The 15,273-nt window shown below is 47.0% G+C and overlaps 1 protein-coding gene across 3 annotated transcripts in view; it reads left to right on the top strand.

The window, feature by feature from the left end:
* usp8 (ubiquitin specific peptidase 8) overlaps positions 1-15,273 on the top strand; it is a 69,445-nt gene that overhangs the window by 29,519 nt on the left and 24,653 nt on the right. For all 3 annotated transcript variants that reach the window (XM_038812945.1, XM_038812946.1, XM_038812943.1), the window contains exons 7-11: positions 5,298-5,466; positions 9,584-9,746; positions 10,125-10,269; positions 11,345-11,565; positions 13,147-13,725. In XM_038812945.1, the coding sequence (XP_038668873.1) occupies positions 5,298-5,466; positions 9,584-9,746; positions 10,125-10,269; positions 11,345-11,565; positions 13,147-13,725 (1,277 nt within the window). The remainder of the gene's footprint in view (positions 1-5,297; positions 5,467-9,583; positions 9,747-10,124; positions 10,270-11,344; positions 11,566-13,146; positions 13,726-15,273) is intronic.

Genomic DNA, 15,273 nt, shown 5'->3' with positions numbered 1-15,273 from the left:
GATCATAAATCCTACCGCTCAGGACCCTTTCCAATAATTTACCTATGACCAAAGTGAGACTAAACTGCCTATAATTCCCAGGGTTATACCTATTCCCTTTCTTGAACAAGGGGACAACATTCGCCTCTCTCCAGTCTTCTGTAGACAGTGAGGACATAAAGATCAAAGCCAAAGACTCTGCATGTCATCCCTTGCCTCCCAAAGAATCGTAGGATATATCCCATCAGGCCCAGGGAACTTATCTATCCTCAGGCTTCTCAAAATTTCTAACACATCTTCTTTCCGAATATCTACCTCCTCCAGCCTACCAGCCTGTATCGCACTATCCTCTTCAACAACATGGCCCCTCTCCTTTGTGAACACTGAAGAAAAATATTCATTTAGGGCCTCTCCTATTTCTTCTGACTCCATGCACAAGTTCCCACTACTGTCGTTGACCGGCCCTACCCTCACCCTGGTCATTCTTTTATTTCTCATATAGGAGTAAAAAGCCTTGGGGTTTTCCTTAATCCTACCCGCCAAGGACTTCTCATGTCCCCTCCTAGCTCTCCTCAGCCCTTTCTTGAGCTCCTTCCTAGCTATCTTGTATCCCTCAATTGCCCTAACTGAACCTTGTTTTCTCATCCTTACATAAGCCCCCTTCTTCCTCTGACAGGACATTCAACCTCTTTTGTAAACCATGGTTCCCTCACTCAACCATTTCCTCCCTGCCTGACAGGGACATACCTATCAAAGACACATAGTATTTGTTCCTTGAACAAGCTCCACATCTCAATTGTGCCTGTCCCTGACAGTTCCTGTTTCCATCTTATGCTCCCCAATTCTTGCCTAATCGCCCATAATTACCCTTCCCCCAGTTATAAACCTTGCCCTGCCGTATGGCCCTATCCCTCTCCATTGCAATAGTGAAAGACACCGAATTGTGGTCACTATCTCCAAAGTGCTCTCCCACAAACAAATCTAACACTTGGCCCGGTTCATTACCCAGCACCAAATCCAATGTGGCCGCCCCTCTTGTCGGCCTATCCACATATTGTGTCAGGAAACCCTCCTGCACACACTGGATAAAAACAGCCCCATCCAAACTATTTGAATTATAGAGGTTCCAATCAATATTTGGAAGGTTAAAGTCACCCATGACAACTACCGATGACCACACCAATCCAAAATCTGTATTGCAATCTTTTCCTCCACATCTCTGTTACTGTTTGGCGGCCTATAGAAAACCCCTAACCAAGTGACCGCTCCTTTCCTATTTCCAATTTCAGCCCACACTACCTCGGTAAACAGATCCTCCTCAAACTGCCTTTCTGCAGCCATTATGCTATCCTTGATTAACAATGCTACTCCTCCACCTCTTTTACCACCTTCCCTAATCTTACTGAAACATCTAAACCCGGAACCTCCAACAATCATTCCTGTCCCTGTTCTATCCACATCTCCGTAATGGCCACAACATCATAGTCCCAGGTACCAATCCATGCTTCAACCTTATTCCTGATGCTCCTCGCATTGAAGTAGACACACTTCAAACCACCTTCATGCCTGCAGGTCCACTCATGTGACCTTGGTGCCTTCCTCAGTACCGCACTACCCTCAACTTCCTGAACTCCAGCAACACTATCTCCTGGACTACAAATCAGTTTCCCTCCCCCCTGCCAAATTAGTTTAAACCCTCCTGAAGAGCTGTACCAATGTCAGGATGGTGGCTGGCATGGAGGGGAATTTGCGGGTTGTGATGTTCCCATGTGTCAGCTGCCCTTGTCCTTCTAGCTGGTGGCAGTTGTGGATTTAGGTGCTTCAAAGGAGCCTTGGTGAGTTGCTGCAGTGTCTTTTATATGGTACACATTGCTGCTACTGTCCATCGGTAGTGGGGAGTGAATGTTTAAATTGGAGGGTGACGTTCCAATCAAGTAGGCTGCAGTGTCCCAGGTGGTGTTGAGCTTCTTGAGTGTTTTCGGAGGCCGTTACATCCCAGCAAGTGGAGAGTATTTCATCACATTTCAGGCTTGTGGTTTAAGACCATAAGACATGGGAGCAGAATTAGGCCATTCGGCCTATTGAGTCTGCTTCGCCATTCAATCCTCATTTTCCTGCCTTCTCCCCATAACCTCTGATCCCCTTATTAATCAAGAACCTTTCTATCTCTGTCTTAAAGACACTCAGTGATTTGGCTTCCACAGCCTCCTGCGGCAAAGAGTTCCACAGGTTCACCAACCTCTGGCTGAAGGAATTTCTTCTCATCTCTGTTTTAAAAGATCGTCCCTTCAGCTTGAGGCTGTGCCCTCGGGTTCTAGTTTTTCCTACAAGTGGAAATATCCTATCCACGTCCACTCTCTCCATGCCTCGCAGTATTCTGTAAATTTCAAAAGATCCCCCCCCCCCCCCCCCCCCGCCCTCATCCTTCTAAACTTCAACGAGTACACATCCAAAGTCCTCAACCGATCCTCATGTGACAAGCTCTTCATTCCAAGAATCATTTTTGCGAACCTCTTCTGGACCGTTTCCAATGCCAGCACATCCCTACTTAGATACAGAGTCCAAAACTGCTCCCAATACTCCAAATGAGGTCTGACCAGCGCCTTATACAGCCTCAGGAATACATCCCTGCTCTTGTATCCTAATCCTCTCGACATGAATGCTAACATTGCATTTGCCTGCCTAACTACCAACTGAAGCTACAGGTTAACCTTAAGAGAATTTTGAATCAGGACTCCTAATTCCCTTTGTGTTTGTAGATGGACAGCCTCCTCACTGTAACCAATCACTATTTGTTGATGCACCACTGTCAATGTACTGTGTTGATTATTCTTTTGTCTACTGTGTCTGTACTGTGTACGTTCCGTTGGCCGCAGAAAAATACTTTTCACTATACTTCAGTACATGTGACAATAAAAATCAATCAATCAAGTTTTGTGGAGTCAGGAGGCGAGTTGATTGCCTCAATATAAGCCTGTGACCTCTTGTAGTCACATTATTTATATGGGTGATTCAGTTCAATTTCTGCTCAATGGTAACCCCCCCCCAGGATGTCATTAGTGGGGCATTCAGCGATGGTAACTCCATTGAGTATCAATGAGCAATAGTATAGATTCTCTCTTGTTTATGATGGTCATTGCCTGGCATTCGATTGGTGCGCAGGTTGCTTGCCACCTGTCACCCCAAGCCTGATCCTAGCCACGTGCTGCATAAAACGTTGCTGTTGGTTATTTAAATCAGAGCCCTCTGCATTGTAGCCCTTTCGACAATGGGAATAGTTTTTCTATCCACTGTTGACTGGACCCTTCATGATTTTGAAAATTTTGATTAAATGTCTTCTCAGGGGAACCACTCCAGCTTGTACAATTGTAGATTGTAATTGAAGTTCCTCATCTCTTGAACGATACCCACAAATCTTTTGTGCGCCCTCTCTAAATCCATCACATTTTCCCAAAATACAGTGCCCAGAATTAGACACACTTTTACTTGAGGCCAAACCAACTTCCTTGGCTGTTTGATGTAAGCCTGTCTCTATAAAACAGAGCCCAAGATAATCATTTTCTCAACCTGCTCTTCCAAGTTCATCAATTTCTGCAGAGCTGCAGATCTGTGTCTTTTGGGGCGGCACAGTGGCACTGTTCACGAGGCACGGTGGCACTGTTCACGAGGCACAGTGGCACTGTTCACGAGGCACAGCGGCACTGTTCACGAGGCACGGCGGCACTGTTCACGAGGCACGGCGGCACTGTTCACGAGGCACAGTGGCACTGTTCACGAGGCACAGTGGCACTGTTCACGAGGCACAGCGGCACTGTTCACGAGGCACAGCGGCACTGTTCACGAGGCACCGCGGCACTGTTCACGAGGCACCGCGGCACTGTTCACGAGGCACAGTGGCACTGTTCACGAGGCACAGTGGCACTGTTCACGAGGCACAGTGGCACTGTTCACGAGGCACAGTGGCACTGTTCACGAGGCACAGTGGCACTGTTCACGAGGCACAGTGGCACTGTTCACGAGGCACAGTGGCACTGTTCACGAGGCACAGTGGCACTGTTCACGAGGCACAGTGGCACTGTTCACGAGGCACCGTGGCACTGTTCACGAGGCACCGTGGCACTGTACACGAGGCACCGTGGCACTGTTCACGAGGCACAGTGGCACTGTTCACGAGGCACAGTGGCACTGTTCACGAGGCACAGTGGCACTGTTCACGAGGCACAGTGCCACTGTTCACGAGGCACCGTGCCACTGTTCACGAGGCACCGTGGCACTGTTCACGAGGCACGGTGGCACTGTTCACGAGGCACGGTGGCACTGTTCACGAGGCACGGTGGCACTGTTCACGAGGCACGGTGGCACTGTTCACGAGGCACGGTGGCACTGTTCACGAGGCACGGTGGCACTGTTCACGAGGCACGGTGGCACTGTTCAGGAGGCACCGTGGCACTGTTCAGGAGGCACCGTGGCACTGTTCAGGAGGCACCGTGGCACTGTTCAGGAGGCACCGTGGCACTGTTCACGAGGCACAGTGGCACTGTTCACGAGGCACAGTGGCACTGTTCACGAGGCCCTATGCTGCTCTTGCTTATGTATTTGCTTTGTTTGGCCCCTCTTCACCAATCGCTATTTGTTGATCTACTATGTGTCAATGTACTCTCGATTATTTTCTTTAACTATTATGTCCGTACTGTGTATGTTCCCTTGGCCGCAGAAAAATGCTTTTCACTGTACTTTGGACTTGTGACAATAAATGTCAATCAGTGTGGTTAGCACCCGGGATCAATCCTGGCCTCAGGTCTTCGTCCGTGTGGAGTTTGTACACTCTCCCGGAGTCTGCGTGGGTCTCACCCCCACAACCCAAAGATGTGCAGAGCAGGTGGATTGGCCTCGCTAAATTGCCCCTTAATTGGGGGAAGAAGAAAAAATTGAGTACTCTAAATTTTTTTAAAAATGGTGCCTTTTATTGCATATTGCCTCTCTACCAAAGTACAGTACATCGCTTTACTTCATGAAATTTAATTTGTTTGTTATTCACCCATTCCAACAGCCCATCTATGCCCTTTTCAAGTTCCCTGCTGTTCTCCCCAGTTCACAATACTTCTATTTTGAAATTGTGCACTGCATACCCAAGTCTAGGTCATCAATATCGATCAATGAAAGCACTGGTCCTTTTGGCTTCTGTATTTAAGCACAAATTAAAAGTGAGTTTTACAGATCTCCCCTCTCCACTCTTCACCAACTTTCACTTATAACTTTTGTTTGACTAAACTGTTGGTTGCTTTATTTTCTCATTATATTTCCTTTTTGAAAAACAGATTTGCCTCAGAGAACTATCACTGCAGAAAAGTTGTTTGCGATGTTACAAGATGAAAACACTGAAGTGATCATTATGGATGCCCGAAGCAACAAAGATTACCAGGAATCCCACATACACGTGGCCAGATCATGCTGTATAAGTGTGCCGGAGGAAGCTGTCAGTCCAGGGTAGGAAATTAAGTACAAAGTTTGAAATTGTATTGACAACTACTATTAAAGTTTTGCAAGAAAATTTAAGGTTTTTTTATTCCTTCATGGGAGGTGGGCATTGCTGACTAGAGCAGCATTTATCATTCATCCCTAATTTCTCTCGAAGGTGCTGGTGAGCTAGCTAACGTGTGTGGGTGGGGGGGGGGGGGGGGGGGGGGCACAGTAGCACAGTGGCTTCACAGCTCCAGGGTCCCAGGTTCGATTCCTGGCTTGGGTGACCATCTGTGCGGAGTCTGCACATTCTCCCCGTGTGTGCGTTGTTTTCCTCCGGGTGCTCCGGTTTCCTCCCACAGCCCAAAGATGTGCAGTCCGGTGGATTGGCCATGCTAAATTGCCCTTAACGTCCAAAATAGTTAGTTTGGGTTACAGGGATAGGGTGGAGGTGTGGGCTTGGGTGGGGTGCTCTTTCCAAGAGCTGATGCAAACTCGATGGGCCGAATGTCCTCCTTCTGCACAGTAAATTCTATGAATCTGTGAACCGCTGCAGTCTGTGTGGCGTAGGTACTTCCACTGTGCTTTTGTGGAGCATTTCCAGGTTTCTGACCCAGCAACAGTGAAGGAAGGATATATTTCCAAGTTTGGTCTGCCAACCTTGTCCTTTCAGATGGTAGAGCTCGTGGGTTTGTACGGTGCTGACTAAAGAGCCTTGGTGAGTTCCTGCAGTGAATCTTGTAGATCGCACACATTGTTGCCTGTTCGTTGGTGGTGGACCGATTGCATGTTTGTGGATGGGGTCAAGAGTGGCTGCTTTGTCCTGGATGGTGTCGAGCTTCTTGAGTGTTGTTGGAGCTGCACTCATCCAGGCAAGTGGAGAGTACCCCACTCACCACAGGATTCTGTGCCTCTGACCTGCTGCTTGTAGCCACAGTAGTTTTATGGCTCGTCCAGTTCAGTTTCTGATCAGTGATAACCACCAGAATGTTGATCGTGGGGGATTCAATGAAGAGTGCAGGAGGGCACGTTAGGAGCAACACCAGGCATACATAAAAATGAGATGCCAGCCTGGTGAAGCTACAGCACTGCGTGCCAAACATCATAAGCAGCAAGTAATAAATAAAGCCAAGCGATTACTCAACCAATGCATCAGATCTAAGCTCTGCAATCCTGCCACATTTGGCCATGAATGGTCGTGGGCAATTAAACTGCTGAGGCCTTGACAGAAATCTTTGGATCCTCACTGCCTTCAGGTGATGTCCCGGAGGACTGGAGAATAGCCAATGTTGTTCCTTTGTTTAAGATGGTAGCAAGGATAATCCAGGGAACTACAGGCCGGTGAGCCTTACGTCAGTGGTAGGGAAATTACTGGAGAGAATTCTTCGAGACAGGATCTACTCCCATTTGGAAGCATTTGTGAGAGGCAGCATGGTTTTGTGAAGGGGAGGTTGTGTCTCACTGACTTGATAGAGTTTTTCGAAGAGGTCACAAAGATGATTGATGCAGGTAGGGCAGTGGATGTTGTCTGTATGGACATCAGTAAGGCCTTTGACAAGGTCCCTCATGGCAGACTGGTACAAAAGGTGAAGTCACACCAGATCAGGGGTGAGCTGGTAAGGTGGATACAGAACTGGCTAGGTCATAGAAGGCAGAGAGTAGCAATGGAAGGGTGCTTTTCTGATTGGAGGGCTGTGACTAGTGGTGTTCCGCAGGGATCAGTGCTGGGACCTTTGCTGTACATAGTATATATGAATGATTTGGAGGAAAATGTAACAGGTCTGATTAGTAAGATTGCAGACGACACAAAGGTTGGTGGAATTGCGGATAGCGATGAGGACTGTCAGAGGATACAGCAGGATTTAGATCGTTTGGAGACTTGGGCGGAGAGATGGCAGATGGAGTTTAATCCGGACAAATGTGAGGTAGCGCATTTTAACATAGAACATACAGTGCGGAAGGAGGCCATTCGGCCCATCGGGTCTGCACCGACCCACCCAAGCCCTTATCTCCACCCCATCCCCCAATAACTCCTCCGAACATTTTTTGGACGCAAAGGACAATTTTAGCATGGCCAATTCACCTAACCTGCACGTCTTTGGACTGTGGGAGGAAACCGGAGCACCCGGAGGAAACCCACGCAGACACGGGGAGAACGTGCAGACTCCACACAGACAGTGACCCAGCAGGATATCAAACCTGGGACCTTGGCGCTGCAAAGCCACAGTGCTAACCACTGTGCTGCCTATAATATGAATGAAATTAAAATCGTTGATTGTCACAAGTAGGCTTCAAATGAAGTTACTGTGGAAAGCCCCTAGTCGCCACATTCCGGTTCCTGTTTGGGGAGGCTGGTACGGGAATTGAACCATGCTGCTGGCCTGCCTTGGTCTGCTTTAAAAGCTAGCTCTTTAGCCCTGTTCTAAACCAGCCCTTCATTTGAAAGGTCTAATGCAGGTCGGGAATATACAGTGAATGGTAGAACCCTCAAGAGTATTGAAAGTCAGAGTGATCTAGGTGTACAGGTCCACAGGTCACTGAAAGGGGCAACACAGGTGGAGAAGGTAGTCAAGAAGGCATACGGCATGCTTGCCTTCATTGGCCGGGACATTGAGTATAAGAATTGGCAAGTCATGTTGCAGCTGTATAGAACCTTAGATAGGTCACACTTGGAGTATAGTGTTCAATTCTGGTTGCCACACTACCAGAAGGATGTGGAGGCGTTAGAGAGGGTGCAGAAGGGATTTACCAGGATGTTGCCTGGTATGGAGGGCATTAGCTATGAGGAGAGGTTGAATAAACTCGGTTTGTTCTCACTGGAACGACGGAAGTTGAGGGGCAACCTGATTGAGGTTTACAAAATTATGAGGGGCATAGACAGAGTGGATAGTCAGAGACTTTTCCCCAGGCTAGAGGGATCAATTACTAGGGGGCATAGGTTTAAGGTGCGAGGGGCAAGGTTTAGAGGAGATGTACGAGGCAAGTTTTTTACACAGAGGGTAGTGGGTGCCTGGAACTCACTGCCGGAGGAGGTGGTGGAAGCAGGGACGATAGTGACGTTTAAGGGGCATCTTGACAAATACATGAATAGGATGGAATAGAGGGATACGGACCCCGGAAGTGTAGAAGGTTTTAGTTTAGTCGGGCAGCATGGTCGGCATGGGCTTGGAGGGCCGAAGGGCCTGTTCCTGTGCTGTACGTTTCTTCGTTCTTTGTTATCACGTGCTGCAGACCTTGTCTCGTGGCTGTACCCTTTCGGACTCGGCCACGCAGTGCAGACCCTGTCTCGTGGCTGTACCCTTTCGGACTCGGCCACGTGCTGCAGACCTTGTCTCGTGGCTGTACCCTTTCGGACTCGCCACGTGGTGCAGACCTTGTCTCGTGGCTGTACCCTTTCGGACTCGCCACGCGGTGCAGACCCTGTCTCGTGGCTGTACCCTTTCAGACTCGGCCACGCAGTGCAGACCCTGTCTCATGGCTGTACCCTTTCGGACTCGGCCACGCGGTGCAGACCCTGTCTCATGGCTGTACCCTTTCGGACTCGGCCACGCGGTGCAGACCCTGTCTCGTGGCTGTACCCTTTCGGACTCGCCACGTGGTGCAGACCCTGTCTCGTGGCTGTACCCTTTCGGACTCGGCCACGTGGTGCAGACCCTGTCGCGTGGCTGTACCCTTTCGGACTCGGCCACGTGGTGCAGACCTTGTCTCGTGGCTGTACCCTTTCGGACTCGGCCACGTGGTGCAGACCCTGTCGCGTGGCTGTACCCTTTCGGACTCGGCCACGTGGTGCAGACCCTGTCTCATGGCTGTACCCTTTCGGACTGGCCACGTCTGCAATGGTGCTGTGAGCCACTCGTGGCGATGGGCATTAAAGTTCCCCCACCCAAACCTGATACCATGAGAATTCATGGGGTCCAGAGTTGTTGTTGAGGATTCCCAGGGAAGCTCCCTCTGACTCTATTCCACTGGTCACCATCTCTGTTGGGTCTGTCCTGCCAGTAAGACAGGACATGGCCAGGAATGATGTTCGTGTCTGGTACATTGTCATACTCATTGAATCGTGACTTAACAGATAATGTTAATTTGTATCAAAGTTTACTGCTCAGAGAGAGGAACTAAATGACTTTAAAACTGTTTTCTGCAGCATCACCGTTAACCAGATAGAGTTGAAACTTCCAGAGGAGTCAAAAGACATGTGGCAGAAGCGTCAGTTTGTGGATTACATTGTTTTGTTGGATTGGTTCAGCTCCATCGACACGGTGAAAAGGGGAACCATTCTTCACAGCCTCAAGGATGCACTTTATAAGGTTTAGCAACTTTATACGGTTTAGCAATCTTTTTCTCAAATATTCTGTTGTACCTCCTCCTGTGCGTGCGTCGTAACTATCTCTTCAGGATTTACTGCTTCCCTTCCAGTTCCCTACAGAGAATTGACGTTCAATATTGTCTGCCTTTCCATTATCCTGCAGTGCTGTAACCATGCCACCCGCATGTGACATTCTTCAGGTGCCACATGGGGATGCAGTGAACCGTGGCCACGGGCTTCGCTTATTTCTGTTCTCTCCTCATTTGAGTGAAGTAAAAATCATGATGGGTCACAAGTTTCTAACAGTTGATGCGGGAAAGTGCAAGATCACTTGCTGGAAGGGCACTGAATTTTCAACTTATAAATTTTAATGTTTCAGTGGGATAGCCAGATAATTCTTCGGAGTGAACCGCTGGTACTGGAAGGTGGCTACGACAGCTGGCTTCTCTGCTACCCAATGTATACCACTAACGCCAAAGTGACTGTTCCAAAGGAAGAAACCCATGGATCTGTCCAAGTGTCCTGTAAGTACAGCTTCCTGGATGTCTGAGGGTCTGCTCTTTCTAAACCTTACGAGTATATCTTTAAGGATGGAGATGTAAAACATTCACAAGTGCAGTGTGAGATGGTCCATTACAAACATGTGGTGCATGGTTGGTAAAGTTTGAATAGGGAAACACCTAGAGTGAAGATGGAGGAAACACAGGCTAAGAACAGCTGAAAATAATTCCTTTAAATTGCTTCAATTTAGGCATTTAGCCTGTACAGGAAGAAAGTGGGGAATGATGGGTAGCACCAAGAGTGAGAGTAGCAGTGTGCAGTAGATGCAATGGGCATGTATGCTTTTATGCCCAATCATGTGACACTGGAATCACTTCAACCATGAAAATCATTACAGCCTAACCTTGCTGAGTCAGTGGGAGGGGGGTCCCTGGGGGTCAGAAGAGTTGGTCAATGGCAAGAGAGACTAACCAATTATCATTGCTGCTGCAGCTGACATCACCCACTGAGCATTATGGGAATCAAACATGTGGCTTCTGACTGCTAGTTTGGTGAAGCTCCACAGGTGATCTTCACAAATGAAGGAACCTCCATATCATTTTATCCACTTTTGATGGGTGGGTTGTCCTATGACGAGAGGCTGAGTAAATTGGGCTATTTTCCCTGGTGTTTAGAATAATGAGATGCCATGGCATTGAAGCCTACAAAGTTCTGAGGGGTTAATCGGGTAGACGGTGAGAGATAGCTTCCACCTGTTGGGGAGGCTACGGTCTCAGGATAGGGGGCCAGTCGTTTGGGATCGACTCGAGAAATGCCTTCATCAAAGGGTTGTGAATCTTTGGAATCCTCGACCCCAGAGAAGGGTGGATGTTCTCATTGGCTGCGATCGACAATCTTGGATCCTGCAGTGATTTAAGGGGCATGGGAACAGGTAGGGAAAGGTGTGTTGAAGCCCGAGTTCAGCCATGATACTGAAAGGCGGAGCAGGCTCAATAGGACATATGGTCTGTGTTCTGCTTGTGTTCCTCTTGCTTGTGTTCTGGAATATAGTACTGTATTCATTCCACAGCCACTCTATTCATTCATTTTTAATGACAGTGAATTTCAGTTACCCAACCTTGGAGGAACCTTCCCCACCCTCCGAAGATGTTGATGAAAAGAAGGCTTTCCAAGAATTGGAGAGTTTTAATGAACATGTATCTGAGCTGGAAGAGATACCAAAGAAAGTCAGCATAAAATCTGTACATGTGCCTAATGGTATCCTTGGTCCTGGGGTTCCGAACAGTGGGAAGCCTATTGCCGTAAAAACCATTCCACAGGTATGTGTATTGTCATGTTAGTACAAAGTATGCACTGTGCTTCGTATTCCTGCTTCTGTTGCTTTGCTCGCAGTGACATTCCTCACTCTCCCTTGTTAATGCCTGTGCAGCTTGTTTTAGTGAAATCAGTGGACTGATGGAAACAGAAAGCAGGCCAAACTCTCATCTTTAACATTCAAACAACTGATTTATGTCAGGTTTGCCAAAAAAATTCACATAGGCTGATGTGAACGCTAGTGTTTATCTGGGAACAGAACCCTGCAGTGGTGAGAGGGGATGTAGGAAGGGAAGCTGGAGGAGGTGCGCTGCCTGATCCAAAGGTTGTTTAGGCAGGCACAAGGATCAGGAGATAGGTGTGAAAGGACTCACCTGCTGAATCTGAGCGCTCGCCTTGCTGAAGTTGCTGGTGATCAGCGACTTTCTTTGATCCTCCCCAGTTACAGCATTTGTTGCCCATCCCTAATTGCCCTCAAACGTTAATGGCTTGTTGAGCCATTTCAGAGTCAAATCAGTAAGATTTCCTTCCCTAAAGGACATTAGTGAACTAGATTGACAATGATTTCATGGTTATGTTTAATTCCAGATTGTTATTGAATTCAAATTCCGCCATCTGCTTTGGCTGGTTTCGAACCCTGTGACCAATGACGATATCACTGCCTCCCCATGTGGGAACCCAGTATAACCAGATATGCTGGTTTAGCACAGTGGGCTAAATAGCTGGTTTATAACGCAGAACAACGCCAGTAGCGCAGGTTCAATTCCCAGACCAGCCTCCTGTACAGGTGCCGGAATGTGGCGACTAGGGGCTTTTCACAGTAACTTCATTGCAGTGTTGATGTAAGCTTACTTGTGACAATAATAAAGATTATTAGAACCTAATGACAGCGAATTAATGGCAACATAGTTCCAGGTCAAGATAGTACATGGTTTGGAAGGGAATTTAGGAGATGGAGCACAGGTTTGGAAGGTGCTGTCAAAGGAACCTTGGCGACTTGCTGTCTTGCCTCTTGTACATGGTTGACACAGAAATTGCTGTGAGCTGGTAGTGTAGGGCGTGAATGTTGAAGTTGGTGGTTGGAGTGTCAAGTTCAGCAGCTGCTTTGTCCTGGGTGGTGTTGAGTTTCTTGAGTGTTGGAACTGCATTCAGGCAAGTGGAAAGTATTTCATCACATTCCTGACTTGCACCTTGTGGATGTTGGCAGGCTTTTGATAATCAGGTGAGTTACTTGCTGCAGAATTCCCAGCCTCTGGCCTCCTCTTACAGCCAGAATATTTATATAGTTGGACCAGTTCAGTTTCTGGTTACTGCTTACCCCCAGTATGTTGTTTGTGGGGAAGTCAGCAATGGTAATACTAATGAGTGTCAAAGGGAGATACCTAGATTCTCTCCTATTGCAATGGTCACTGCCTGGAATGCATGTGGTTTGAATGTTATTTCTGATTAATTTGGGGCACCCTTTCATTCCATCTACCTCCAATGTACATGAATTGAATAGCCTATTTCTGATTACTATTCTAAGTGAATATCTTTGTAAGATTTTAAATTACCATGCAGACTATTGTGCTTTTTTGTTTGAACAGGTTGATCGAACTAAAAAACCTTCATTGAAACTGGCAGACCGGTCTCCATCTAAACAGGATGGTGCTGGCACTGACGATCTACCTATCCGCAATGGACCAATGATTCCTGATCGGTCAACAAAACCATTGGTAGAAGCACAGAATCTGCTAACCGACGAAGAGAGAAACCAGATCCATGCTGAAGCAGCACTCATTAGCGAGAAGGCCAGGAAGGAAAAAGAACAGCGTGAAAGAAGGCAGGAGGAACAGAGAAAAGAGAAGGAGAGATTGGAAAGAGAAAGGGAAGAACAAGAGCGCAGAGAAAATGAGCAGCGTGAGGAGGAAGAAAAGGAGCTTCAAATAAAAGTGGAGCAGGAGAGAGAACAAAGAGAAAACGAGGAGCAGAAAATGCAGGAAAGTGAAGATAGACAGCGGAAAGAAGAAGCCGAAAGAAAAAGATTAGCAGAGCAAGAAACGACATCACCGGAAAAAAAGGGAAAAATTGAAAGCCAGATAAACGACCAAGTAGACCCAAGTAAAAGCGTTGGTGAGCAATCTGTCTGTGAGCCAGAGTGCAGTGGCACAAGCACAGAGAAACAGGTACACAACTTGGAAATATTACACCCCAAAAAACACTGAAGTAAGATAGTATTACCGCTAAACTTAATGATTGTTATCGTTTTCCATTTTGGAGAACTTAAAACTTATAGCTATTTGGTAGTAATGAGTGTAACCTGCTGAACTGAATTGTATAGCTGCCCACTTTCAAAGCTGTTTGGTTCTGTTTTATTAGAGCTTCACTCTTCTACGTAGTGGTGAACCTTATCCCTGGTCACATTCCAGCAGTAGTGGAAATGTTTTATAATCTAATTTCAAGTCCTTACCAGTGTTCCGTTTGAGGCGCCCTGCTCAGATGTTTGTGGCTCATAGATGATCGCCTCCGATTATACTTCCTGACTGTATGAAATGCATGGTCTTCTCTCCCAGTGTTGTCTCAACCGGGCTGTGGAGATTAGATCTTAGAGTGGGATAACCATGCCATTCTCGGCCATGTCTTAGAGCCTTGCTTTTTACAATCTCTCCTGGCTGCTGGCAAATCTGGAAATGGGGCTTACTGACACTGTCTTTCATCTCAAACTACACATCAGTGTTTTTTTTCAGTAAGCATACCCCTTCTTCCTCTCCCTTCCACACACCATTGTTATTGTTGGAGTTACTGTCCCGTTGATGTATGGTTATTTTTATTTGTCCATCAATTAGAAAGGGAAAAAATCACATTAAACAATGATGGAAGAAAGAAGAGCACTTGACCAATAAGGAAGATTTCTTAATCTCCTTTTTCCTTGAAATTTCTCTAAGAAGGGAAATGGGATTAGACTAAATGGTTCCATTCACCAATACAGTCCCAGTGGACCAAATCGTTATTACTGCTGTACTTTAATTCCTGTGAAAATTGTAACAAACTGGGTGGTCATTATGGAATGACAGATTTTCAGAGTATGTTTACATTCATTGAGGTATATGTAGCAATGACTAATTTATAAATAGCCAGTTTAGGTACAGCCATGACATTGGTCAAGGGTGGCAGGAAAATGCGAGGCCAAGGAACACACATCCAGGGGCTGGTTTAGCACAGTGGGCGAAACAGCTGACTTCTAATGCCGAACAAGGCCAGCAGTGCGGGTTCAGCTCCCGTGTCACCCTCCCAGAACAGGCGCCGGAATGTGGCAACTAGGGGCTTTTCACAGTAACTTCATTGAAGCCTCCTTGTGACAATAAGCGATTATTATTATCCTCAAAGAAGATAAAAGCACAAATTCAAGAAATTCTCTAGGTCAAATTTTTTTTTTTGTTGCTAATAGTTATTTACATTTTAACTTTTTCATTCTGGATATGACTGTCGCACCAAACCCAGTTACCCCAGAATCCTCCTCCATAATATCAGGGTGTCTGCCAAATTTGGGAGACTGTCCCACAGACTAGACAAGCAATAGCCTGATAGTAGTTATATTCAACAATTATCTTTCAGCCAATGTCCCAGACTCTTCCAGCACTATTCGTGGCCTGTTGTGACCCACTGGCAACACAGTGGTTTAGAATTGGAAGAGTGACCCATGGAAGTCTTCAACCTTGATTTCTTTGAAGAAT

The sequence above is a fragment of the Scyliorhinus canicula genome, chromosome 12 (genome assembly GCF_902713615.1).
Source record: "Scyliorhinus canicula chromosome 12, sScyCan1.1, whole genome shotgun sequence".
Lineage (NCBI taxonomy): Eukaryota > Metazoa > Chordata > Chondrichthyes > Carcharhiniformes > Scyliorhinidae > Scyliorhinus > Scyliorhinus canicula.
The sequence above is the reverse complement of the archived record's forward strand: the minus strand, read 5'-3'. Positions and strand labels throughout refer to the sequence as shown.